Below are 27359 nucleotides of genomic sequence, written 5' to 3'. Positions count from 1 at the left end.
TTTCAGTGTTTGGGGAATTTACTCATAGAGCCTCGAGCAAAAAAAAAAAAAAATTGAAGTTGAGCAGAGATAGAAATTATTCATGAAGCTGTAGATAAGGCATCCCCTTTGATGATAATACTGCAATTTTATCTGCTCTGATTAAAAGGTTAATTATGTTTAGACATCTTATGCACAAAGAAAAAATGACAGCATCCTGACAGATTTTTACAACTTGTTCAGGGGTTGTCTTACGGCTAATCCACTTACAGCTAAGTGACTGTGGTCACTACAGTCCCCTCTTCTGTCACAGCCTGATGCCTTTTTTTGGAGCATCACCTGCACATTAAACAGCAGCCATAAAGCATTTTGCCACTGCTCCTGCCAGCTGATGAGTCCTTTTTAAAGCCTGCTCATTGCATCACATGCATTTCTCTTTGCCTAGGGAAGTAGTTAGCTTTGAATGTCACCCAGTCCCATAGAGGCAAGTGGGAAGATGGATTATGTTGGCAGCAATCCATCCATCTGTTCATCTGCCAACCCTAATGTTTAGCTTTTCAAGCTCCCAGTTGTCTTAAATAATGCTGACCTACGGGTCTGGTGTGGGAAATGTCACATAGCTCATTTAGTCTTCAATTTCTTAAGTGGTAATTAAACTTTCTGAGGTGTTATAGATACATGCAGGAATTGTTGATGGACAGTACTTATGAAGTTGAGGTTAAATTCTTTTCTGAGATGCTGTGTTACATGAGACTCTTACCACAATGCTGGTTTTAGCATCATTGCTGTATCTTCTCAGAGTACTCCTTAAAAAAGGTGTTCACAAAGGATTAGTGTCTGTTTCCAATGAGGGATTAGATGTCTGCATGGACTATGTTTCCTCCCTTTTGATTGGTATGTGAAATTGTATCAACAGTGTGGTTTTTGCCTCCTTGCTATGCAGCTTTGGGTAGCTGTGTGTACTTTGTGACAACCACAAGGCTGCACACATGGGTGCTGTGTTATGGAAAAAAAACCTGGCTGATTGCCTGCAGCTCTGCCTTGATGCTCTTGGTTCAGTTTTTAGCACTACTTTGGTAAAATAAATGTGCATGCAAGAACTCTCATCAGCTACTATGATATGTGTCTTATTTTTTCCCAATTGTGAAAAAAATAAAGGTTAACAAGAATATAGTGACCTTCATTAGGCTCTTGGAATATTTTGCAAAATGGCATGGAAGTAATGATACCTAACTCAGGCTGTGAGACCCCAGAGCTGGTTGGGAACTGCCAGCTTCAGACCCTGCAGCAAGTTGCTGACATAAGAAGTGGCACGGAGTATCTTGTCATTCTGGATCCAGGGTGGGTCTTCCTCACATTTAATGTCACAGGGTCTGTATGATGTATCCAGTGTTCAACACCAGCACTACATGGAGAAGGAATCTGATTCACTGTCCTTCTCCCTCACTCTCTTAGGAAGAGCTGCAAAATTGCTGCATTTATTCTCTTCTTCACCATGTTACGTGTGCAGTTGCAAACCTGTACTGTATGAAGATGCAACTTGCACAAAGTATCCAGTACATCTGAGCAAACAAAAATGTTTTCTTACAGCCAGCTTTAAACAAAGGGGCATGTCCTGCCTCCTCTTCCATCACCTTTCACTGTAGTGTAGGGTCTGGCAGAAAACCAAAAAGAAAGAGTCCCATGGCAATGTTGATAAGTTAGAATATATAGATGTGGTTAGGAACATCCCAAGCATGTATGCACTGGTATTAATCAGTCTTAGAATGTGTTTCTTAATAATTACTTTAGAATATTTCCAGTTAACAATGACGTGATGTGCCTAGGGGAGACTTGTGTGTGGTGAGAAATCCCGTGGATCTCTACTGCCTCCAGTCTGATCTCTCCAAATCCTGTTCCTGTGGGGTCACCTGGGTATAAATGCCCAGCTAGTGTCCAATACAGCCCAGAGTGATTCTCCTATCTCAAACGTATCTGATGTGTTTTGAGAAATCTTTGGAGACCAGCTGTTTAGGGCAAAACACACTTGGAAAGCTGCCTTGAGGAATGTGTGCTCCTCCCAGTGTGCTGGGATTTGTGCCTAAAAACATTTATACATGCACCTCCGTGTGGAGGAACCCAGAGCTCCAGCCCAGTCCAAATGCCATTTCTGCTCAGCCCTAAGCTGCTTTGGGCAGTTCACTGCCTGTTGTGTCTCTGCAGTCACAGAATTGTTTGCAGAGAAGTAATAGCTGCAAACACAGCAGAACAGCTGTTCCCCACAGGCAGAGATCCTATTTCAAGAAGCTTTTACGTTCCTATCACCTTCTGTGTCCCAGTGCAGTAAACCAGCTCCTGTCCTTGTCTGTCCCTACCTGTTTGTGGTGGTAACTCCTTTCTTCCATCCACAGCACTCACAGCCCTCCACCCCCTTGCTCCTGTCTGGGGAAAAGGCAGGACACTGCAGCTGGGTCTGTGTTCTCCACCCTGGCCAGCAGTAGGTCAAGCAGAGCACTTAGATGTGCTAATTGCAAGTCACAACATTTCCTACAGGGAAGACATCAACTCTCATATAGACAGGCAGGCAAGAGGAGATAGAAAAAGAAAATCCAAGTAATTTCCACAGCTAATTGAAATGGAGGGGAAGAGGTGCAAATCCAGCTTGAAAGGGCAGTCTTTGCCTCTGATAATCAGCTGGGAAAAATAACTTACTGGATCATTGAAGAATATGAAACAAAAGCAAATAAGTGATGCTGTCACTCTGATCAAAGGGTTGCTATACAAGAGAGACCCTCTGTCAGTGCTGGTCCAGCCTCCATGTGCTTAGGAACCTTGCCTGGTAAATTTGATGAACAACTACATGTAATGTAGAGAAAGGAACTGAATTTTTCTCTTGGGATCTGTTCCTGATGTAAAGTGCTTTCAGACTAGGGATATCAAAGTATGCCAAAGAGAGTGGCAGAGTAATTTTGTTTCCAGTTCCTGATTTCACATGGATGCAAAGGATCTGAACACACAAATAGAGGGAAAAGCTGACATCCATTGGATCTGATGGGCACTGGGGCATTTACTGGCAAAACTATCGATGTAAGGGTATATATAATGGTATATAGATAATGCTCCCTGTGGATATAGTTCATCTGTAATGACAGATCCAAACGAATAAAAACTTTCTGGATTAGGAGTGCCCATCAGATGATGGAGTGATACATGCCTGGAGTGGTACAACTGTTACGGATAAAAGTTTCTTTAGTAAATTTGTATGTACTCCTAGACATGAAACAAAGCAGAAAAGAGTCTTTGCGAAGACAAAAAGTATACTGTAAAATTTGCAAATCTTACTAAAATCTCCCCCTAAACAAGGCATCTTGCAGTTTGTGCACTCCTTGGTGGGCTTAGATAAATAGCATCTGTAGAGAAAGAGGGAGTTCCACTGGAGCTTTATCACTTCTTCATTAATGTGCCACCAACCTGAATTAGGAATGATTTTCCCAGAGAAAGCAAAGTCAGAGAGAAGTGTTATTTTAGAAAGATGGCTCCTGTGCCCCAAATCCCAAGAACACTTGTGCAAAGTGAAAAGACCCCATTGTAACTGGAGCCCAGCCTGTCATTTCCAGTGATCACTCAGTTGGGATGAAAGGTGAAAGGTTACTCTGAACTGCACATTGCAAAGTAGGAAGCTAAGAGAGAGCCCATGACACCACCTTCAAAGAGAACACAGCACTAAGCCTCAGCAAAATAGAGCAAAAAACTGCAACAGGCTTTTCCATGCTTGAAACAGCTCTGGAGAGGCAGGGGGTTCCCAGTGGCTATCGAGGCAGCTGAATGAAATTGTCACTTGTGATAAGGCATCCTGAGAGCTGGGGGAAATCCTGGCTCTGTGCCCACTGGCACAGGTCCAAGTGATTTCACTGGAGCCAAGATTTTTACTCTGTATGTGAAGTGAATTTCCAGGGTGAAGCTGCAAAAGCAATGCCTAGTAATGAAATCCACTTGCAGCACTGCACCTCTGCACCAGAGCCTTGCTGCGAGCAGGAGTGTTTCTCTGGCTCTGGAGAACACTGTGCTGTTCTTGTAGGAGGCAGGAGGAGGCAATAGGTGTGAAGTGCCACTAAATTCATCAAGTATGTCACATAACTGCGCTTTTGTGGGCAAACTCACATTTTTGTTGACCCTTTTTCTTTTTTTTGTTAGCTTTCACAGGATTCCCACCAGCACCACGGAATATCCATCAATATCACCATAGCAACAAAAAGTCATTAATGGTATCCTGCCTATTGACAGTCAGAATCTACAGGGTGCTGATCTGGGTGGTGAGCCATCACCATCAGTTTCAGTGAGAAAGGAAAGAGCTCAGGGTCTCTGTGGAATCAATCCTTCCATTCTCCATCCTCTGCATCTCCCCAGAGAAGTCCTGCATTGTGTAATGGCAATAAAGGACATATTTCTTCCCTTAGCAAGTCCTCTGCAGTATGTGCTTAGGGAACTGCTGCCAGGAAAAGATGGGGCTGGTTTTGTTGCACAAGTAGGGTTAAATGTGCCTCTCTTGGGTTTGTTTGCTCGGGGCTGTGGTTCTGAGAGACACTTTACATTGCAAATAAGCAACTTATCCTGTAAACCTCCAGGGAGTTCAGTGCAAAGCGGGTGGCTTGGGGGCCAGGAAGGGGGAATGGCAGGCTAAACTGTGAGGAGAGATAAAAGACATGTCATATAATTCTGCTAAATGGTGAAGAAAGGGAAACTCTCAGCAGGTGTAAATTAGCATTGACAAGCAATACTGATTTACACCCAGCTCATGGTCTGGTCCACAGTTTAATCAGCTGAAAAGCATCAGCATCTGAAAGGGAGGGGTTGTTTAGAGAGGCCCGTGGGAGGAGTTGAAAATCTGTGTAAAAGAAGAAAATAAATTCTCTTTGGTAGGTAGGGAAGAGCTTCTGATGTTCCTTGGGACTGATGCAGAGGCGGAGCCTGGCCAGCTGCACCAGCTGCCTGTCAGGACTCCCACTGCCTGGTCGTGGGCAACATGCAGTGCTGGACCTCCTGAGGATACATCCCTCAGCTGAGACAGGTGGCAGGCACAGTCCTGCCTGGTTTTCTCTAGAAACATTGCCCAGTGCCTCCAGAGCCAAAGGAACAGGAAGTGTCACTGCCCATGGCCATCCACGCCCGGCCAGGACTACCGGCACTGCTGTCATCCACTTTTCCTCATGGCAAACCTGCCTCTGCCTGCAATATGACACAGTGCCTGACAGCTTTGGGATGTAACCAAGCAAGGTGTAGGATGAGATCGTACATCTCCCTCACCGTCCTCAATACCTCCTTCCTCCCCCAGATCTCTTTCTGATCTCACATGTGGTGCTGGCATGGAAGAGCTCTGTTCATCCACCTCCATCCAGCTTTGGGGAGTGCTGGAGTGGCTTCCAGTGCAAAGCTAATGAACTGAGATCAACAGAATTAAGCTGTGGGGCTTCTTTCCTCACTAGTGAGATGAGAACCAGAGTTCATATTGCCTGGTTGAAAAGACTGATGCAGTAAGCCACTAATGCATTCAAAGTTTAACATTTGTGGCTGTGCTCAAAAAACATTTTTTAATACAAGGAAGGGAGTAGAACTTTTGACGTACAGCTTATTCTTAGAATTAGGGTGTGATTTCTTTCCTGTGCCCTATGCATTTTAAGGATTAGGCTGAGACTCTTGGGACAATCTTAGAACAAGGAAGAAGGAATACCTTCAGCAACCCTGAGGGAGCCAACTGCATAGGGCTGGTTTTCTGTTGACCGGTGGAAGCGACATAATAGGGCATGGGAAGTGCTATGTTTCTGTGTGCCCTGGTGGTCATGTATTGCTAGTTCAGCCAGGGGTATATCCACCATGGAAGAAACCCAGCACCATGACTCAGGCCTGCAAATCATGAGATTAAATTATGAGTTAAATAACGATATTAAAAAAGGACTTGGTTTTATTTTTCCCATTAAGTGACTTGGCTTTTTACTTCTTTCTTGCCAGAAAGTGAGTGAAAATGGTGAGTTGAAATGCTGATCTTCAATGCACAAAAGATGACAACATTCAGCTTAGGTGAAGGCTCTGTTGCTCTTCCTCACATGCTGCATGGGGAAGGGAGCAGTCAGCCCTTTCCTGCTACTGGCTTGATTTACTTCTCCCTGTCAGTTCTCATATTCAACTGACCCATTGTGCCCTGCTTTTTTTGCACTGTCCCTTCTGCCTTCCTCAAACCCATGCAGAGAGGATCAAGACAGTTTTAGATGATCTGAAGTATTGTTCCCCACCTCATCATTTTTCAGCTGCAGACATGCTCCATCTGTGTTGCTCTTCCAAAAGGATATGCTGTGACCACAGCTGGAGGCAGAGCACTGGGCTGGCAGTACTGGGCTGCCTCACAAAGGTGTGTGAGTCATTGACTGAGCATAGCAGAGCTGGGCTGGGGCACACCTCTGGCAGAGAGCTGGAGGAGAACAGTCTGGAGCTAGCACTAGGAAGTCACAACTGATGGTGGACCCTTTGCTTGGACTGAGCTTCAAGTCACAGCCTTAACCTTTTCTTCTCCCTGCTTCCCAAGAAATAACAAATTCACTTGTAGCCACATTGGAACCATTTTCTGCAGTGCTGATGTTATACCTATGCAGAGTGAGAATTCGAAGTGGAGCTGCCAGGTTGTAAAGTGAGCTGACATATGGCTTTATAATTCCCAGATCTCACAGGGACATGGGTAGGTTTTCCTGGCTCAGGTTTGCCTCTGAGAACTGCCTATGTCTTTGCCAGGTATGCAGCAAGTCAGAGCCTGTGCTCAGATCATGTCTGTTCTGTGTAAGGCCAATAGTGAGTGATGTGTGTGTATGCCATGACCAAGGTGGGTGGTGGGTAAAATCTGCTCTGCCTGACCCAAAACCTGGGAATGCTTGGTTCATGGTGCCTACACAGGTCAGGAGAAACCACCTGGGTCCTGCACATCAGCTAACTCAAGCCTGAGCATTGTCTCTGCTTGGTTGTAACCCAGTTCACTCCTTGTTCTTCTGTAAGAGGGGAGAGTAACTCACAGTGTTACAGACAAGGACAGCATCTGTCGATCAGATGTACCCTGCAGATTCATACGTGCTGGGGTTGATCTGAGCCACAAAGTGATTTCATTGCAAATGGAGCTTGCTTCCTCCTGAGAGGGAGTCATCCAGAGGAGCTTTGTGGTCAACCAGTGTGTTGAGTCACTGAAAGCTTGGCAGATGGTGGGTGCTGCCATCTCTTGGGATGCTTCACAGCTGATGATGACAAGCAGCTCCAGCTGGGATACTTGATGGGTGTGTCATACTGGTGTCTCCAGGAGCATCTGTTACAGAATCCTACTCAGCCTTCCTTTGCTGCAAGATGAATGTTAATCCTCTGAAGCTCCCTCTGCTGTATCATCAGCAGGACTTTTGGAGCAATATTGTCCAAGAGATTGAGTGGTGTGTTGGTGAGACAAAAGGAGGTACCCTTTCCCAAAGCAGGGAATCAAGAGGGAACACAGGTCACCTTGCAAGTATGCTCCCTGAAATCAGTGTGCTGGAATGCCTGCCCGTGGAGGTAGGCTGGAAGCATCACCTCATCACAGCCTTTTTGAAGGAGAAACACAAGGGAAAAACCATGCTGAGACCCAAGAAGGAGAAGATTCTCAGACTAAGAAAGCAGCCACAAGAATTTATCAAAGGAACTGCTGCCAAGTGCACAGGTGTGTGGAGCAGTAGGGCTTCTCAGGTGTAACCTTCTATGTCAATAAAAATAGTTCCCAAACAGCTTTAAAATCCCACAGAAAAGGAGCCAAGAATGCTTAAGGGAGTTGATAAAATTTTGAGAGTAATTTTTCCACTTCCTTGAGACTATTACAGAGCCAACCTGGCCCAAATAGAAACTCGTATGAAGTTATGGTGATTTCTACACTCTCCCTGTTGGAACTGAGCTGATCCATAGCAGGATGTTCCTATGGGGGTCAACAGATACTGTTTACAGATTCTTCTGTGTCACATTGTGTCTGGCACATGTATGCCCTTTGGGCTGCCCTGACCAGCCAGCCCTGACGGTGGCCAAGACCAGTTTTTCTGGACAAGCTGTTAACAAAAAGTTGTTGTGTTGTGTTGAATGCAGTGGGGTGGAGGAAGACTTGAAGAAGCAGGAAAAAAATCCCAGAAAAGGATTAGGAAAAGACATGTGAGAGGAGGAAAATGGCTGGACAATATCACATGGTGAAGCAAGCAGCTCATAACACAGCAGAATTTAATGCCATTGCCTGTGCTCTCAGCAACCTCTTGACCCTGGGCTGCACTGTGTCATCAGGGGTTCCCCATGCCAAGCTGTCTCTGAGACTTTGTGGTTCTTGCTTTTTCTTAAGGTGAGAACACAGGGACTATAAATCAGTGAGCAGACTATGAAAGTTATTGTTTTCCCTTTATTACCTGGTTTTAAAATCAATCTGGCAGTTGTTCCTCTTGTTAGCAATCCTGATATATGCCATACAGAGGACAATGAAAGCAGTGATAATACTGTAAACTCAGGGAAAGTTATGGTTAGATTTTTACCCTAGCAAGGAGAAAAACACAGAAAATTGTACTGGTTTAGACAACTACTGTGGCTGTACCTCTTCTGCTGAAATTAACAGACACTCTATAAGCTGTTTGCCTGTTTCAGCTGCTACAACAGACAAAAAGCCCTCAAGAAATTTAACTACAGTCACCTTATCTTCATCAACTAGTTTCTGCAGCACAGCACTGGTTAAGAGAACAGCTAAGAAAGCAAATACAGCCAAGGAACCTTCATTTTCTTGGTAACAATATGAAAAAAAAATCTGGCATTCTTTCCCTTGAGACTACTGGTGTTCTGCTAAGCAGCTGAAGTGATGTGCATGACGTGGCAGTAAGCAGATCATGCTGTGACCATGAGGTTTGCTGTATCAGATAGCACAAAACTCACCGCAGTAAAATAGCTTGCTAAAATCCTTTGTATAGCTCTTTGAAATGTGCTGTTCACATCCATCGTGGTGGCTGGATCTCTGAAATAAAAGGGAGATTGTAGTCCAGAATAAACCAACCTCTGTTCAGAACTGCAATTTGCAAAACCTGATGCAGAGACATTAGAATAAAACCTGAAGGTTAGTGTAATCTCTTATTTCAAGATGGAGTAAGGATCTGCAGTTATTCCCCTCTCTTGGAAGCAGGAGTTGGTTTCCAGGCCATGACTTGGAAGCTCATTTGCTAGTGACTGAAATGTTGTAAATGTGGAAAGTGGAAAATGTACCAGTCTCACTTGATGTCTCTGATCAAGCAGGAGATGCCAGACAATAGCAAGCTGCTCTCCACCATTTAATGGAACAAATGTCCATGTTTGTTAAGTCTATAGAGCAAATCTTGCTGCAGTGAACTCTTGCTGCAAAGCAGCACCAGTAAAGCTACTCAGCCCTGGCAGATTTGGTGGCCTCTTTTCTTGAGGCTTTGTGAGCTCTATGATCCCTTGTCTTGATATTCCTGGACATATCTGGTCTCCACAGTGTTTTTCATCAGCAATGAGCTACTTATCCTGTGCCTGCCTGCTTCATCCTCCTGACACTTTGTCTTGTGCTTTGCTGGGAAGGTCAGCCAGGCAGAACAGTTCTGATGTGTTTGGGAAGAAATAATTTATCCTTCAAGCTTAATCCTTCAGAAGTAAGTTCTTGGGGGGGATTTTGCAGAAAAATTAAGGTTAGTGGCAAGTCTCCAAGCAGGCACTTATCAGAGTAGTGGAGACGTTGATTAAACAGAATCACATGGTAGAAAATAAGCTGAGCACACATTGCCCTTAGTCTTATGCTCACTTAAGGCATGAGGCTCATAACCACTACAAGCTTTTCAGTCCCTGAGCCAGGAACAGGCAAATGTTTCACAGATAATGTGATTGAGGAGCAATGATGTGCTGCAGCAGCAGCCAACACTAAACTCTGCTTTGCTATTTGGCCTGGAATAAGTGACCATAAGGCCTGGAGGACTGCTGTTCTAGAATAAAGCCTGGGCTTTGGGCAAGTGTGAACAGGACTGCCTGGAAGTACCCAGGTGGGTAAATGAAGGTGTGGCATTAGTCCATAGTGCTCACACACACTGGGGAGTGACAAAGAATGGGCAACTCAGTGCTTTGTCTAACTGGAGGAGAGCAGAGGATACATGAAGGCTGCTGTGTACCGTTAGGAGAGGGTAAATTAGGACCTGGAGTTGGGTCACCATGTAAGAAATCAGCATTTTCTTTCTTCCTTCCATTGCCTCATGCTACACTTACTTTTGTTAGTCAATACCTGGGATCACCTGCTGTAGCTACAGCACATACTTACAGCTTTGAGGTGGTGGGAGGACAAACTGTCAAGTTGCTTGGTCCCAGTGCTTATTTGTTGGTGACCATATAAGACTGCAGCTAAATATTCTGTATGTACTGTGGGCCTGAAAGTATGTGCTCAAAGGTCATCTCTAGCTTATCAACCAGAAGCATATTAACTTGTTTTGGTTTTTTTTCTGTCTCCATCTTGTGCTCTCCTCCTGCAGCCTGCCTACAACAGGCTTGTAGCCGTGTTACTTTGAACTGTGTAGACACGTTTTATGTCATGGAGTGTCAATGACCTGACAAATGCAGGCATCTGAGCTGAAACCATGGTGCAGTCGCTGTGTGCCATGGAGCACAAGAACAGGGGAAGCAGGAACACTCAGTGTTTCCTGGTTACAAGCCAGGGACAGATGACCTGGTGTTTTGGAGAGACCGCTGCTTTTCTCCTGCTCCAAGCATCCCTGAGCAGCAGGGGAAGGAGGCTGTGCCTCAGCCAGTCCCCTGTCCAGGTCATGACTCGGGCAGCAGCTGCTTGGGTGCTCAGTGAAATTAAGCTTAGCTGCCTGACATGCTGTGCACAGCCCTCAGGGCAGTGACATGGGGAAATGGGCAAAATCACAAGAGTTCAGCTGGAAAGAGATGGCCCTTCCAAGAGCGGAGTGACAGGAAAGAAAGGTGCTGCTGCCTGAGCTGGCTGTTATGAGATCTCCACAGCTGTCCTGCAGGTGTTTGGGGGAACGAAACTCACTGATTTCTGAGGCCCCCTCTCATTCCAGCCAGGGCACCGGACCCAGCTACATCCACGTGCACTTTTGCTCTGAGCTCTCCTGGAAGTATCAGAGGGACTTCCTGTGTCAGAAGTATTTAAACGTAAAAATCACTGTTCAGAGAAACAAAATTCACCCCGATGGGTGACAAATATTCAGTTAAAGTATTTGGAAACAAAATTCCCATCTTTCTGCACTTAATCCAGTAAATTTTGGTTCTTGCCTACGTGTCAGCAAACTGCGCAGCCTCCTCTGGAAAGTCTCTGTCTCCTGCTGTCTCACAGCCAGCTCTGGCTGTTCTCTGTCCTCTCTGGTTCCTCTGCTCTCCAAACCTGCCTCTGGCTCCCTCTCTCTGTCCTCAATGTGCCTGCCCCACTGTGCCTACAGGAGGTTTCTTCCAGCTGCTCCTTCCCAGAAAGTGACTTTTGCTGTCTCATGCCCATTTTCTGGAAAATCCCACCCTGACAAAGCAGCATTAGGTCTCTGCTGCCTGGCAGTGCTTGAGAGCTCTAGCACCTTCCATGGCTGCTGGGGGAATGGGCCTGTGCTGGTCTGCAGTGCAGAGGGGTACCCTCACCTGCTGGAGGGTTTGAGGCATTCCCCTGAGAAATGAAGGGTGTAAACTCCCCTGCACGGCCTGTGCTGTGCCCTTGAGCAGGCAGGGACAGAGTGGCCTCTGACCTCCCATGCCTGGCATCACTGTAACTGACCTGCAGCCCATAGAGGGGCATCAGAACTTCCACCTAAAGAGAGTCATGAGGGCAAAAATCAATTGTCTTCTCAGTGCTGCTTATCTCTTTGTGAATGCAGCACTCAAGACAGATCCCACCCTGTTGTTTCTGTGCCTCTGCTTCCTTGCTTTTCTCCTGACTGCTCCTCCTGCCTGTGCACTTTCTTCTTTGCCCCCCTTGCTGTCACATGCACACATGCAGAGCCTGCCAAGCCAGTGTCCAGCCCAGGATCCTGCCTCACTTGGGCCTTGCTTTGTCTTCAGTCCTTACTCTGTGTAACTCCCTGCCATGGCATGGGCAGCCTTATTATCTGCAGCAAGGGCTGTTTTCTCTTTCTTCTTGTTCTGAAAGCTAGTGCCAAAAGTACGTGGTGGCTTTTAGTCCTGTGGCTGTGACCTGATCACAAACCAAGCTGACAGGGCATGGCATCCTTTATTAACAGCATTCCTCACAGGAGCCCTTTGGCACTACCAGGAGCCATGCTCTCTGCTCAGTGACTGGCTTTCACATCATGTAATTCTCTCTTTCTTGACAGATTATATTATAACCTATGAGCACAGAAAGCCCTGATCCTCACTGTCTCTGCTGTCACCTGTGGGCTCCTCCAGAGCTGTGAAGAAGGGGGAACTCCAGCCCCACCATGAGAAGACCGGGTGAGAAGTGCCTGTGACATCTTGGGGAGCAGCCGTACTTTGAGAGCTAGTTTTAATTTTTATTTTTTGCAGTTATGAAGGACAGAAATTATGTTCTCCATTCAGTGGTGAATCACAGGAGCAGTTCTGCCTTCCCTCTCTGGGATGAGATTAGACATAATTTCATTAAAGCGGGGAAAATATGCTAATTTGAGCCACTTTAAGCAAGGGACGAATCAAGCTCACAGTGTGTTAGCAAGATTGTCTTCCAGGCAATACAGCACCTCAGACTTCCCCTCAGATAGATGTCTGTTGGTGCATCACATGCCTGTGGTGTCTTAGCCTTCAGGGAGTAACAAATCTCTTAATTCCCCTCCTGATCAAGGTGGCTGTGCTGCCTGAATAGTTGGCCATGTGGGGAATCCAGCTGCAGTACAGAACAGTCTGGGATGTAACTGGTTCTGCCTTGCTTTACCAACACCTCTTTCTGTGTGTTCAACCTGGTTGGTTCTTGCCTGGCTTATCATTAAAGATTCATGCCCCACCATCACACCTCTATCTTGCCCTTACAAATCTCAGGCTAACCTCATATCCCCTGCCCAATCTCACTCTCCTTTACATATGGCACTCACTCATTCCCTTTGCCTCTGATTGCCAAGGAAGGGAGTGGACTAGGCTGCAGCAGACACTGATGTCTTGTGTGATTGCTGGCAAGTCCATGAGACTAAATCCCTAAAAGAAATCTAGAGTCTCTCCATTCAGTGTAAGGAAGCTACATCCACTTCCAGGAAGGACTTAGCCTTCATCCTGCTGGCCCAAACTGGAGTTTAGGGATTTAATTCTCTGCTCTGAACATGTGATTCAGTTGCTTTGATTCCCTGGGCCTTACAGTGCTGAACACAGCTCATAGGAGGAGCCTTGAAAGGCGCAGCTTTCTCTGTTGGGGCCTCCCCTGAGCTGTTATTGGAGCCTGTGGCTAAGGAGTCAGGAGGGTGCATTTGTGAAAGTCTGCAAGGTACCTTTGTCTCTGCACTGGAAAGGCCTTGGCAATGCTTGGCTGCCATATGCAGTCAATAAATCGTGTATCTTCCTCATGAAGGGTGAGTAAGAGTAATAAGGGGCTGCAGTATGACTGTCAGGCACAAAACCAGCACCTGTCAGGCTTCTTCTTCCTCCTTGCTACTTGAGTCTTCAAGGAGACCCAGTTATGTCATCCTTCCCCAGCCCCAGCATCCCCCTTAATTCATACACTCTTGTCTGCACCCCATTTGAGGGAAAGAACCTCACTATCTCTTGTAAACCTGCTGTCTCCTTAGTGCTGCTGTATGAGTAAGCTGAGCCTGCAGCAAGCACTTCTGAGCATTTGTCTCTAGAGTTGAGCAGTGTTATTGTGAGGGATTTGCTGAGGGTAGGTAGGATAAACTTCTCCAAATTCAGACAGGTAGCATAAGGCCACTGTTGGCTTGGCTGGAGAAGAAAAAGCATCCCTAGCTCATCACCTAGCTACAGTGCTCTGCTCCTGCACAAGCTGTTGGTGTTGGATTCTGCATACCCTGGAAGCAGACCCGCTGCTGCATCCTGTGAGTCAGCACCAGGCTGCTTCAGTAACTCATCTTTGCTTCCATTCACAGGTCTTCTACGCATGGCGACTCCACCCATGTGAGAGCTCTCTTATGTGAGTGACCAGCAGCACACTTTGCTGTCTGTGGTCTGTGGACACTGACTGGCATCTAAGCGACACCCCTCCTCTCCCCCTAGACGCCACTGTCCTAGAGCCTCCATGTGCATTTGCTATGACATACATCAGTGTTGATGAGAGACAGGAACACTGCCGGGTGATCTCGAGCTGCCAAAATAATCAGCTCTGTGCGCAACATGGCTTAAAGGATTTTTCAGTTAGCAGCATGCATCCACTAAAGAACCTAGACACCGATATTTTTTCTGGGGACTTCCACACTCTTGCCTGCCACACAGGCAAGGCATCTTTGGCCAGCCCTGTGGAAAAACGGATGTATCGGAGTGTGGAAAACCTACACTGGGCAACAGTTGCTGACTGTGGGCTGTATTCTCACTGCCGGAGCCTGGACAATGAGATCATCTTTCGCTATAGAGGCACCAGTCAGTGGACAGAAGGCTGTGTGGATGTGGCCCCAGTACAGAGCACATCAGACTCTCTGAGGAACCTTTCTCTCCATGCTAAACAGACATCTCGATCTGCACAGAATGTGTTCCTCCCTCCCTTTGCCAAAGTGCCTCAGTGGCTCTTCCCTTCCGCAGAGGAAAGAGCCCTACGAGGGGATGCCAGAAAAGAGCTGAAGGAGAAGCTGAGGCTGCACAGCAGTAAGGTGGCAGAGCCCTGTAAGCCAGTGCGCCCACAGGTGGCCCTGCCTGAGCTGATGGCCCAGGAGTGCTTTGAATGCCAGGTGTGCCGACAGTGCAAGAATGGCTGTGCTGTGAAGTGCTGCACAGTTCTGGTGGAACACACTGCTCTCAGGCACAGCCTCACAGCGGGGCAGGGACTGTGCTTTGCACACAGGATCATCAGTCCAGAAGACATCAAGCAGGAGGCTCAGAGGAGGCTGCAGCTCCGAAGGCAGAATAGCTCCCCCAATTTGCCTCTTCAGCATGCTGGGGAGAGCTGTGAGATGAGCAAATCCAGAACAGCAGAGACTGTGGAACAGTACAGTGGGGAAACAGATGGCAAAGTCACATTGGGACAGAGCAAGAAAGGCCGCTGCAAAGGGAGGCTCTACATACCCACCTTTGAGGAGTTCAAGCAAATGAGAAGGAAGGAGAGAATTTCATCTGACAGCAGCAGTGGGCCAGCAGATTGCTTGAAAAGGGGTCTGCCTGCAAACCAGACACTGGAGGAGGAAAACAGTAAGAATGTCTGTCCAGAAGCTTTAGAGACCAAAGCTGTGAATGAACCTGCTGTCACAGCAGAGGAGGATGATGATGTATTTCATGAAAACCACACCTCTACTGGCTTTACCCAAAACCCAGCCATGTGGGAAGGTTTCAGGATGAGCAGTCCTGAGATGAAGGACAGAACCTTCCAGACCTCCATCCCAGATACATCACCAGTCCCTATTTGCTCCAGTCCTATTCCACGATCTCCTCTACAGGCAGGAGCAATACATTGTGCTGGGCAGGAGATCTTCAGTGATGAGCAGCAGAAAGGAGAGACAAGACAATTAAATGATGTCCTCCACCTTGCAGGGCAGTCACTGGCTTCTGAAGCCCAGTCCTCTTGCTGTTCATCGCTGCTGTTAGAAGCCACAGACTTATCCAGCTATGGAGCTAAGCTACAAAAAATGAAGGATGAATTCATAGGTTCAGCCTTGGAACTTATTAAGAAAAGGTAACATGCTCTGTGGGGTCACCTGAAAGCAGTTCCCTTGTTAATGATCTGGTCTTTCTCCTGATAGATACATTTAATTCCTGTAGCATAAATGTGCTGTTGGCAGAGCCTTTCATCTTGTAGTCTCTGATAGCCACATGGATGTGTCTTTTAAGCTGTTCAGCTTAAATTCCACCTTGCGGAGGATTAAACATCAAAAAGCATTTTCATCTCGACTTTGCCTTTTTGTGCACCTTAATCCTGTAAAGACAACAGCCATTAGTAGTTCTGACACCCAGTTTCCCACCCATTTTATTTCTGCATTAAATTGTCAATTTTTTTTTTTTTTAGCATCTGTTAAAAGTAGAAGTCAGCCAAAGGATACAAAGTACTGATATGATTCCTTTGAAGAAAGATGTAGAGTCTGTCCCACCACTGCAGGACATGAATTTAGATAGTGTGACATGAAGCAGCAAGTGCTTTCACTTGCTCCCTGAATGTAGTGAACAGGCACACAAGGGCAAGATGGCTTCTATGAGTCTTTAACCCCCTCTTGGAGACCTGCACAGTGAGTGAAAATACTTGTAAATAGTGTCCTTCTGCCATATCTGTGTAGGCAACCAGAGAAAATACTTCTGTAAAGGTTTCCTCCTTCTCCATCCAGGGTTTTTCCCCTTCTCTGGGGAAGATGTTCACAATGACTGCCTTCTCTAACAGGTAACAGCAGTCCTGTTACCTCCCTCTTGCCCAAAAGTGGAATCCCTTTCTGTGCAGGGTGGCGCAGTAGGAATCAGCAAAGTTCCAGAAGCTAAGGATTTGGTGAAGTTATCACTGTCTTATCATGCTGATGGGAAGAGGAGGAGTGTTGGTGGTGTGGTTTGTTTCCATGCACTTGGCTTTCATGGTTGGATTTGCCAAGAATTGCATTAGACTTGGTTCCTGGCTGCTTCTGCAATCCACAGATGGGTGTGTGAAATGCCAGGGCATCAACCTTGTATGCTGTCTTTTTATTTCTGGAGTGCATGGGCTGAGACTGGACTCTGGTTTTAGAGGAGATAATAGTGAGTTCTCTGCAGGAACGAGAGTCATGTGAAGAACTTGAATGGGGCTGAAGCCAGAGTGACAGCAGAAATACTGCAACTTTATAATCCAAAGGGAAATAGGTGGTGTCAGAGCAGTCAGTGCTTCCCTCAGCTGTCCAGCCTAGCCTTTGTGCTTTTCTTCTATAGTATGAAGACCCAATGAAGAGGTAGATGAGAAAGTTATGGGATGCAGCCATTTTAATGGATTAGGCTGTTTTTGTCACTGTTTTTGTCATGCATGTGAAATGAAATACACAGAATGGCACAAGCAGTAAGGGTGTAAAAACAGCTGTCTCTTTGCAGATCAATGATTTTAATCAATGTTATCTGGAGCCCAAGCTGCATGCAGAGCAAAGTACAGGAAATTAGGAGTGCATATGATCTTCCTTCCTACTGCTCTCCCAGCCTCCAAACACTTCCTGCCCAGGACCTTTATGTGTGGTTTCTGTGCTTTTAATAGCCACACTGCTTTTTGTTTCTGTGAATGTGATCAGTCTCCCTAGTTGGATTTGTTAAAATCCATGAAACAATTTTTATTAACACCAGAATGACAGTTGATCTAAAAATGTGAATGACAATGGTTCCAGGATTAGAGAGGTAGTTTTATATGTGAAGGAACTACCCTGGCCATATTTTTCGAAGTAATAATAATTAATGGTAATTGTTATTGCCAAAACACTGGTTATTGGGAAACTCTGGTTTCCTTTGTTTAGAAATTTATCATTTTTCCCTAATTTTCACCTGAGACTGTAATGTTCATGAATATTCAGTACTCCAACTGATTTTCACTGCAGAGGTGGGAGACTTTTGTCTGCATTTTGGGTGCTAAATTATGATTGCTGGCATCCAGGCCACATTCTTTCTAAATCTCAAATGAAATTAGCTGAAAGCTGAGGATTTGGTCCTGTTTCCACAGATACTCAGCTCAGCAAGCCTCTGATAGAGATGTTGTGATGGAGCATCACAGAGAAAAATAGCTACAATTGTCTTCTCTTTCTAGTGCTTCTGTGTAAGTGTCAGTTTTACAAAGCAGTTTTGTCTGTAAGTTAGCAGTCTCCATAGTAATTCATTGTTAATTACTTAAGATTCATTCAATTGACTTAATATTTTGTCAGTGAAGATTTGATGTCAGTCTCATAATTATGGTGGCTTTAGCCCCCTTATGGGTCACTGGATGCCCTTAACTTAGGCTGCAGTCCTGGTTGGGGAGGGATGTTGCTACCTGGGTGGATATCCTGTAAGCTTTTCAGTATATAGTTCACTTAATGAAATTGCTTAAGTGGGGAATTGTTTAGGATAAGGACATGCGAATACGTCATGTTTGTGTCTATGAAATGAGGGACATGGTGACAACAGAAGGCTGCACAATTTAGCCAAGGACATGACTAAGAAAGAAAACTTCCTGCAAAGAGTGGTGGGCTCTATGAGTGGGGTGACAATAGGATAGTGAGTACAATACCAACTTCCCCTAGCAGAGAACTCCAAGTCAGGAAGACAGGTTACAGCAGGGAAGGCATGCACAAAAATGTTTCCATTAGTCAGAAGGAGTCAGGAATATGTGTAAAGGGTTGAGAACTGCTGGCTTGGACAATGATAAAACCATGAAGAGGCCCATAGAGACAGTGAAGGAGAGCAGGTGCATTTCCAGTTGCACACCATTCCCAGTACCTCCACTTCCATGAGATTCAGAGTTGATGGCCAGAGGTTTAAAAACACATTCAAAACCAACCAGTCCTCCCTGTGTTGGCCCAAGTGTATCACCTCTCTTGGGGAAAACAGGAAAAGTTGACACCAACCCCAGGCACAAACTCCTGTCCCAATAAGTGATTTAATCCAACAGAGGGAAAGATGCTGGAGTCCCTCCTTCTGCCCCTCTCTGTGAGGGCAGAGGGGACTTGACTTGCTTGAGCAGGTGATGGTGTGAACCTGTTGGCAGCACAGATCTCTGCCAGGAGAAGGAGACTAGAGCAGGGGGCAATATCTTGTTTTCTTGACAATGTCCCCTCTTTCTCCTAAGCCAGAGGCAAAGGCTAAAGAAGCAGCCCTAAATGTGGTTCCACAAAACTCCTTGTATCCTCCCTGTTTTGCCCACATCCCTCTGATGACACGCTGATCTGGTGGTGTGTGGGGCAGCAATTGCCCCAAGACCACATGGCCAGTTCATCAAGCAGGAGGGTTCTAATCATAACAAGTAGAGCAATCAAACCAAGTATGAAGAAATTTCCTTTCACACAGTGTGGACTCTGCATCATTGCCTTTCCTGTCTCCAGGACCTATGCCTTCCTATCTGACCAGCCATGGGGTGGGTTGAATTTCTCAATCTTCAGTCACGTTTCCCTAGCTCAGTTCTCTGGGTAGTATTGGCTCTTATTCCCACTGCAGATCATGTCTGCAGATTTTTTTTAATGTTCCTTTTGGGCTGTGGAAACCACAGTAAGTAGTGGCATCTGGTCTGTAGACCCTATCAGCAGAGAGCTGCTGTCAGCTTCACTTAGAGGAGCAGCAATACTCTGGAGTGTTTCCCATATTTAAGTGGATGATCTTGAAGCACTGTGAAAATGACAAATGAAAGCTCAGAATCTCTCTTGAGAGTATATACTGTATAGTGGTAGGTGGTGTGATCAAGAAGATAATATTCCTTATGAGCTCTGCTACTGACTCTAGATGCATCCCATTGCCTCTCTGTGCCCCACTGTGGTCCCATTTCTTTCTTTTTTAACCAGGAGCTGTTTGAGCAGGGGCAGCTTTTGGAAAGGGTGGTTTTCAGCAATGGCACATCGTCTTCAAGAGTTTTCTTGCTCCTTAACCTGTGCCTTCCCTCCCATGGGTTTGCCCAGCTGATCTCTTCATACTTTACACAACTCAATGAAACATGGATGAAATTATCTGTTTGAGAATACATGAGAAGGGTTTTTAAACCCATACAATTTAAAGGCTGATTTTAGATCATGGCCACACAAACAGTTACACACATAAGGAGTGGTACCCCAATCATGGTTGGGGACAGGAGGGAGGAAGGACACAGGAACCTCACAAGCCAGGCCAGGCCAGGCCAATACCATGGTAGAAGTGCAGCTTTGCTGTGTCCTGTGCTGCTCTTACTGCTGCCTTGTAAGTGCTACAGACTGCTCTGTGCCAGCAGTGATGTTGGTATCCCCTTTCTACAGGCTGGGGAGTAGAGACCTGGAGGGTGACAGCAAAAAGCAAATACCAGGAGCCTGCTGTTGGCACTGTTGCCGTTGCTGCATAGCCATGGCTAAACTCTTTTTAACTGGTTATGTCAGCAGGGACCTGGAAGTATAAATGGAAGAAGATGAAAAAGCATCAGCTGGAGAGATGCAAACCAACTTTTCTGGCCTGACAACAGAGCCAGTTTGTGTTCTGGGAGATTTGTTCCCCCTTCAGTGATTTTAGTATTTGGCGGATGGTTTGTTATTGGAGCCAACTGTCATTCACTGCAAGGAGAATGCCCATCTGTCTCATTTGTTTGCTTGTAGTTGACACTGTTGGAATTGCACATTAGCAGTGTGACCTACCAGCATAAGTTCACAAGTGAAGCCTTTAAGAAGAAGCAGATTTTTCTCATAGGAGGTTTTTGTTAAGTATAAAATACATGCAGAACCTGAAATATGTTCCAGACACTGGCTTCCTGTATATACAAGCATCCATATACAGTCCTCACAACCTTTCTTTTCAAAGGAATCCAAGTCCATAAAAATTAAGTAAACCCAAAATAAAATTAAAAAAAAATTCTTCCCAACAGGCTTCATTATACATGGAAATAAGATGTCTTAGAGAACCTGTTAAAAAAATGTATCACAAATAGTATCACAAACGACAGCCTGTCAACTACTCTGTCAAGTCGGTGGTTTTGCACCAGACTGTGTCTGTCTGGAGAGTGATGCTGTCTGCAGAGGGGGGAGTGTGGGGTTGGACAGGCTGCCTGTATCAGCCAGGCCAGGCCCTTGTTAGCACTGGGCAGCCGTGAATGAGGGCATCCCAGAACTGCCAAGAGAGAGCAACAAACTGCCACTCATTTCAGGTCTCAAGTGCACCAAAAGGCCTGATCCTGGGTTCACTGAAAACAGATAGTATCTTTCCAGTGACTACAGTGGGCTTGGGATCATATGAGAGGTAAAACAGAGGGAATACTCCTTTAATCCTCTAATCCCTTCAAAGTATTATGGTTTATAGCAGGTGATTTTCTTCCAGATGAGCAATATGGTTTCTGTGTTGGCAGCATCTCCTTAAATAGCAGCAAATATGGATGTGGCCTACTTAGGAAGGAATGTTTCTGGTCCCTATGGAGCACCTCATGTTTTATGGACACAAAAATGCCCTGTGAACAGCCAAGACTTGATAACCCAGACTGATGTTGGCACGAGTGCAGTTACCCAGTTTGCATGGTCTTAACTGAGCAGTGCTTAGAGCCCCTGAAACACAAGCACAGCCATCCATGCTGACCAGTCACGATCCCTGCCTGCACTTTCCCTGAACCGTTGCAGATCGTTGTTTGAACCTGGGCTTGCTGCTCAGTCTCATCTGTGTCAGGAGAACTGTATCCATGATGTTCAATGGATTCTGCTTCTTCCCTTGCAGCTGCAATGCTGAGACTGCTGCCAAGTCCCCCTCCAAGGGGCGGTGTGATCTGAGGGAAGCTGATCTCCCCCCTCTGGAGGACAGCCAGCAGCCCACAGCGATGTCCATGGCAACTGAGACCTGGGAGGACAAGCCGAGCAATGAGACATCCAGTGACACTCCACCTGCAGGGAATGTAAGGGAGAGGAATTCCCCTCTCATATGTGTGTTTAGGATTTTTTCCTTGTTAGAGGCTCTGAAGGGTCCTTTTGTTGTAGGAACTGGGCAGGCTGGGAGACACCAATCTGGTACCAACTCCCATAAGTGATAAACTATGTTAGAAGCATTAGAAACTTTTTTATTACCCTCAGTAAAACAGGAGTGAGTTTTTTGCTCCTGCCTATGTGCCACTGCATTTTGTGCAGGGAGTTCAGCAATAACCCCTTTGTGGCTTTCAGTGTATCTGGGGATTCAGACAGATTCCCACCTAGTGTCCCCTTGGGCAAGCTGCTGGTGCAGGTGGGGCATGGAGGCTGGACTTCCTGACCTGGCAGTGCTGAAACCCTCACAGAGCAGCTGCAGGTGAGCTCAGATCCCTGAGCACAGACCCATAGCCAGGGCTATGGTGTTTACTTCCTCATGGTTATTTGACAGCCATGATCCAACCACCCCAGAGCCACTGTACTCAGAGCTGTACAACAGCAGAGGGAGAGGGGTCCTTACTTGTTAGGGCTGAGTAAGACAGAGTGACTCAGGGGGACAGATTTCTTAATCATCATGTAGCAGAGCTACATTTGCAATCCCAATCCTGATGAGTTTCCTTTTCTCTCCTTTGGCAACTGAAGTCCAGTGTCTGCAAAACCAGGTGCTGCTTTGACCTCAGCCTTGCTCCAAAACTTTTCTTGCCTTTCTTGCAGACTCCCAGTCCTGCCTGTTGCCGATCCAGCTCTGACATTGTCCACGAGAGCACGGATGGTGCCAAGGCCCAGCGGGAGTGCCGGCTGCGGCCGCACTTCAGTGACCCGATGCCAACAGACTCAGTGAAGAGGAAGCAGCTGGAGCTGAAGATCGCGGCTGCAGCGCGGCAGCACGCACAGAAGCGCCGGCAGGAGCGCGACTATGGTACACACACTGAGCACTCAGGGGCTGGTGGGCCAGGTGCTGGGCCCTGCTGTGCTGCTGTAACTCTACAAACTAAGGGAGGAGAGCATCCTGGGTTGTAACCAAGTGTGCAGGAAATCAGGATCTACTCTGCTCTGTCCCTTACTGGTAGATGGCAGGTGAAGAGGCAGCCCAAATGAGTTCACAGGTGCGGGCAGTGCAGAGATGACAGATCCCAGACTTCATCTGGGAGCCGTTTATTTCTGACTCTCACCAGTGTCAGCAGCAAAACAGGGTGGGGAGGCAGCCCTGCTTCACCAAGCCAGCCTGTCCCTTCAGGGTTTCTGGCATTCATGATTGTGTCAGCACGAGTTCCTCGTGTGAGCTCTATGCAGCTTGCAGTGCCTGTAACGATTTGTATCTGTTCTCAGGTCCAGTGGTAGCAAAAGCCAACCTTGGCCATGGCGGCAGCTTTGATGAGACCCGACGCACCCCACGGGGCTCTCTCCGCTCCAGACGTCATTGGAGCAACGTCAGCAGTCTGAGCACAGACAGCGGGATTGTTGGTGTGAATGATGCCCGCGATGACCTGGATCCCACTGAGGCCACCCGGACCAAGTCAGCAGATGTGGAGAGAGCAGACAGTGGCATTGGCCAGATGCCAGCTAGGAAGTGGAGGAGCAGGGCATCTGAAACACTGAGCTCCCTGCAGGCATGGGAAGCCCACCGTCCCTGCACCGACTGTGGAGAAAGGGACCTCCCAGTGGAGACAGACGTTCAGAACTGCAACCAGCGGCGGGCTGATCTCTGCGAGAAGTGCCGCAAGCGCAGGACGGAGCGCAAGGAGTCTGTGCTGGAATTTGTCAACACGGAGGCCAGCTATGGAGAGGACCTGCGCATCATCAAAGAGGAGTTCTACCTCCCCATGCAGGCAGCTGGGCTGCTGAGCCAGGAGCAGCTCCAGGGCATCTTCAGCAACATCCAGGAGCTCATTGACCTCAATGAGAATTTCCTGGAGATCCTTCAAGAAGAGATTGATCAGGCCTTTGACCAGGTATGATGCTGCCTCTGCCCTCTAAAGGGGCTGGACCAGGCAGACTGGAATAGGTTTTGTATTAGGCGGGCAGCATAAGTGGAGCAGAGGAACAAGAGGTAGGACTCCTGGGTTGTGGTCAGCTATCAGTTATCTAGTTAGTCCCTTGCTCTCTCAGCTATTCTGATTTCAGTAGCTCTGTGCCAGGTCACAGGTGTTGGATTCACTGTGCTGTGGTGATGCCACTGACATCAGCAGTCTTGCTCATTTAGTCCATTAACAGACCATTAACAGGTCTTAATGGTCCCAGGATCAAAGTTAGCTTTAGGCCAGTTGGCCTGGATGCTAGTAAGAATGTGACCATGGGGGCACAGAGCTCGGCTTGCTCTGTCTCTCAGGCTGTGTTCTTGCAACCCTGAGCTGGCTGGCTTCATGCTGGCTTGGCTCTGTTTGCCTTGGCTTGCAGTTTACTGCAGCTTGGCTCTAGGCTGTCTGTGGGGCCAGGCAGTGCAGGCTGCTCCCTGCTCTACAGAAAGCCCGTGGCTGTGTCTCTCCTGAGCTAACTGAGCAGGGCTCTCTTGCAGGGGGATGATGACCTGATGACCGTGTGCATCGGAGAAATATTCCTGGAATTCGTAAACATGCTGCCAGCCTTTCAGACATACTGTCTTCAGCAGTCCTCCTCTGTGAATATGCTCAACGCTTTGGAGAAGGAGAAGGAGTTGCTCAGGTAAGAAAGGAGATGAGCATACTCCTCCAGGCTTTGGGAACAGAAAGGCAGCAGGCTGAGGGTGAAGCCTTTGCCAGCCCATCTAGATCAAAGTTTGATGCTAATGTTCTTCAGTTATCGCTGCTCTCTCTTGGGGTGAGGACAGTAATTTACTATTAAAAAGTATTCAGTCCTTGATCTCAACTAAGGCAACCAGTTGGTCCCCAGCTGTACTCTGTGTTTTGTGCTAGCAGTATCTGCCCAGTGACCACTGTGCTGAACTGTCACCAAATAATACTCATCTGAGATCAGCTCTCAGTCCCCGTGCTGGAGCCCAGGTTGGATTTTCACTGCAGATCATGTCTGCCATGAAAGCCACTTTGTGGCACACATGACTTGAATTTGGTTCCCATTCCTAGCCTTGGTCTATTGGGCAATGTCAGGCGAGTCATTTCTCTTTCCACTGCTCAGCCAAATTCTTGTTTAATATGCTTTATAATCTAATGAAAGGCATTACAAGTTAATGCAATCTGATATAAACTGATTTATCTGCCTCATGTTTACGTCAGTGGGTACCAGAGAAAGATCACACCCTTGCTATTTTTATGATGTAATAGAAGACTGTTAGGATGTTATGTGTAAGTATCCCAGGCACCTCATCAGGATTCTGCAGCTGAGCACAGCTGCAGAAATGGTTGTTAATCTTTAATAAGACAGAATTCACAAGGTTGCTAAAAATGGGGGGGCTGCAGTGCCCAGCAGCTGTCAGCACCACGCTGTTCATTTGCATTTAGGATTGCAGCATCTGCTGGCAGAACAGCCACTCTTTCATCCTGTCTTCTTAAATCCCTGCAGAATATTCCTCAATGTCTCCCAGAATGACAACACAGCACTGCGTCGGATGAATCTGAGGTCCTTCCTGATGGCCCCTTTGCAAAGGGTCACCAAGTACCCCCTGCTGCTCAGCAGAATCATCAAGGCCACCACCGAGTACCACCCAGACCACAGCAGCCTGCGGGAGGCCAAGAGCCGCATTGAGTCCCACCTGGAGCACATCAACATGAAAACCAAGCAGGAGGGGAACACGTGGACCCTCCGATCCTTTCGCCAGGACAGCAAGAAGAAGAGGGAAGTCATCAACATCGAGATGAGAGAAACTGCCCTCAAAACTGTCGGCTGGCTGCGGGAGGAAACGCGGTTTGTGATGGAGGGGTCTCTGCAGCTGGCCCAGCCCCCCGATGGCCAGTGGGTGAAGAAAGGCAGCAAGACCCTGAAGTTCCAGAATATGCAGGTCCTCCTCCTGGTGAACATGAAGCGTGTGTCCGAGTCCAGCCTGGAATCAGCTGAGCCAGGGCCTGTGAAAGATGCAGTGCTGGTACTCATCAGGGACAAAAATAATGGGAAGTTCCATTTGCTCAGGGAGCCCTTGAGGCTGAGTAATTGCATCGTCTCCACTGATCCCGACTGCGACGACACCTTCGAACTGATTGAGATCAGGCGGGAGGCGTTTGTGTTCCGGGACAGCGACCGGGCACGGACTCACCACTGGTTCAGGCAGATCAGGCGCTACTCCAGGGAGCTGGGCTCCTGGAAGAAGCGGCGGAACGCGCTGCCCAACATCATGATCAGCACTCCTCACACCAGGCCCTGAGTCCTGCATGGGCAGGCTTGGCTTGGCTTGGCTTGGCCAGTGCCACATGCAAAGAACATCGAGAGCCCCAGTGGCCTGAACTTGCTCCATGGACAGCACAGGATGGAGCCTGGTCCCCAAAGACTCTTACCAGCACTGGAAGCAAACACCACAGTCTGGTGCTGGTCTCCAACCTCTGGACTCACCCTAGTCTGTGTCTCATGTACATACAGAGATGGGCTCCCTTTGAGGAGATCACCGAAGGATAATAATTTAACTTGTTAATGTTGCACTGCAAGAGAATGATGTATGATGCTTGCCATTGCATGGATCGTGTTAAAGCCAGTCTTGACAATGAGAGAGGTTTCCACTATTGACTATATTTCATCAGCATTAGGTAAAGTCTGGGAACTCAGCAAAATTAGGTGCAGTATTATGCAACAGAGGATGAAAGCTGGAAAAAATTCTGTTTTCCACCACTACTCCTAAGGACTATGTTTCATTATTCACCTCTGTATATTCAGTCAAAATACTTGTTTCAAAAGAAAGGCCTTTCATCTTTAATCCAAATCAAGTAGGTATCAATTTGCTCAGATTCAGCTGCATGCACACAGCAAAAAAAAAAAAAAGAAAAAAAAAAGAAAAAAAGAGCAAATACCTAAACCCCACATATGTGTAGAACCTGTGGAAGAGCAGCACACCCCTAGTGCCCCAGTGAGAGTCTGTTATTTAACTGACTTAGGGACTGGAACATAATGCTGCATCTGAAATATCTCAGAAATATATGTAAATACAGCTCTGCTACCACTGATAGTGAATTTAAGAGTTTGCTATTATTTAAATGATGTAATCTAGTGTATTTCAAAATTTAATTGAAAGGAACAATTTACATTATACTGTAGAGTAACATAAAATGTTTTAATAATTATGTTTCAATTACTTTAGGTGGGTATTTTTAAAATATTTATATTCTGGCGTATGTATTTCTCTTAATATGGGTGGCATTCAGATGAGCAATGTGCCTATGTCTGCCCTCTGGAGCCCCTGAACAGAATTCAGGGCTACTCCAAAAGAGACTGGGTGAATAGTACAAACCTGCTACTTAAATTCTCACTAGACAACAACAGACTGGCACAAACCTTTTTGCTGAGGAGCCAAAACTGAGGCCACAAATAACTGCCTCATAAGCCCAGCCTCTCTCAGTTGCTCAGCAGGGAAATGACTCGAAGCTGAACAATGGTAAAAAGGCAAACAAGGTTTAACCTTTTCAGCTTGACATTAACACTGACCGCTGCTTTGCAAAATGTCACGCTGTGACTTACACAGCAAAGGCCAGATGATTTCAACCTGGAGGCTAAATTAAAGGAGCCTAAATTTTGGTCCATGGATCTGGAAGGACAGCCTGGAAATGTTCGTTCAGGCCCACAGGGTAAAGACAAAGCCAATCAGTATTATTCCCTACCAACAAAGTA

General features: G+C 46.8%; 1 protein-coding gene across 6 annotated transcripts in view; it reads left to right on the top strand.

The window, feature by feature from the left end:
• The window catches only part of LOC116998895 (myosin-M heavy chain-like), a 45365-nt gene extending 18534 nt beyond the window's left edge, over positions 1 to 26831 (top strand). For 2 of the 6 annotated variants that reach the window (XM_033065055.1, XM_033065054.1), the window contains exons 2-8: positions 12318 to 12435; positions 14046 to 15775; positions 21436 to 21610; positions 22332 to 22536; positions 22947 to 23569; positions 24133 to 24278; positions 25113 to 26831. In XM_033065055.1, coding sequence (XP_032920946.1) covers positions 14208 to 15775; positions 21436 to 21610; positions 22332 to 22536; positions 22947 to 23569; positions 24133 to 24278; positions 25113 to 25908 — 3513 coding nt within the window. In that variant the 5' untranslated portion in view covers positions 12318 to 12435; positions 14046 to 14207 and the 3' untranslated portion in view covers positions 25909 to 26831. The remainder of the gene's footprint in view (positions 1 to 12317; positions 12436 to 14045; positions 15776 to 21435; positions 21611 to 22331; positions 22537 to 22946; positions 23570 to 24132; positions 24279 to 25112) is intronic. The other 4 variants (XM_033065057.1, XM_033065056.1, XM_033065059.1 and 1 more) reach the window with 3 other exon arrangements.
• The last annotated feature ends 528 nt before the right edge of the window (positions 26832 to 27359 follow it).

This window comes from Catharus ustulatus, chromosome 7, assembly GCF_009819885.2.
Source record: "Catharus ustulatus isolate bCatUst1 chromosome 7, bCatUst1.pri.v2, whole genome shotgun sequence".
Taxonomy (NCBI): domain Eukaryota; kingdom Metazoa; phylum Chordata; class Aves; order Passeriformes; family Turdidae; genus Catharus; species Catharus ustulatus.
This window is presented reverse-complemented; position numbering and strand designations above follow the sequence as displayed.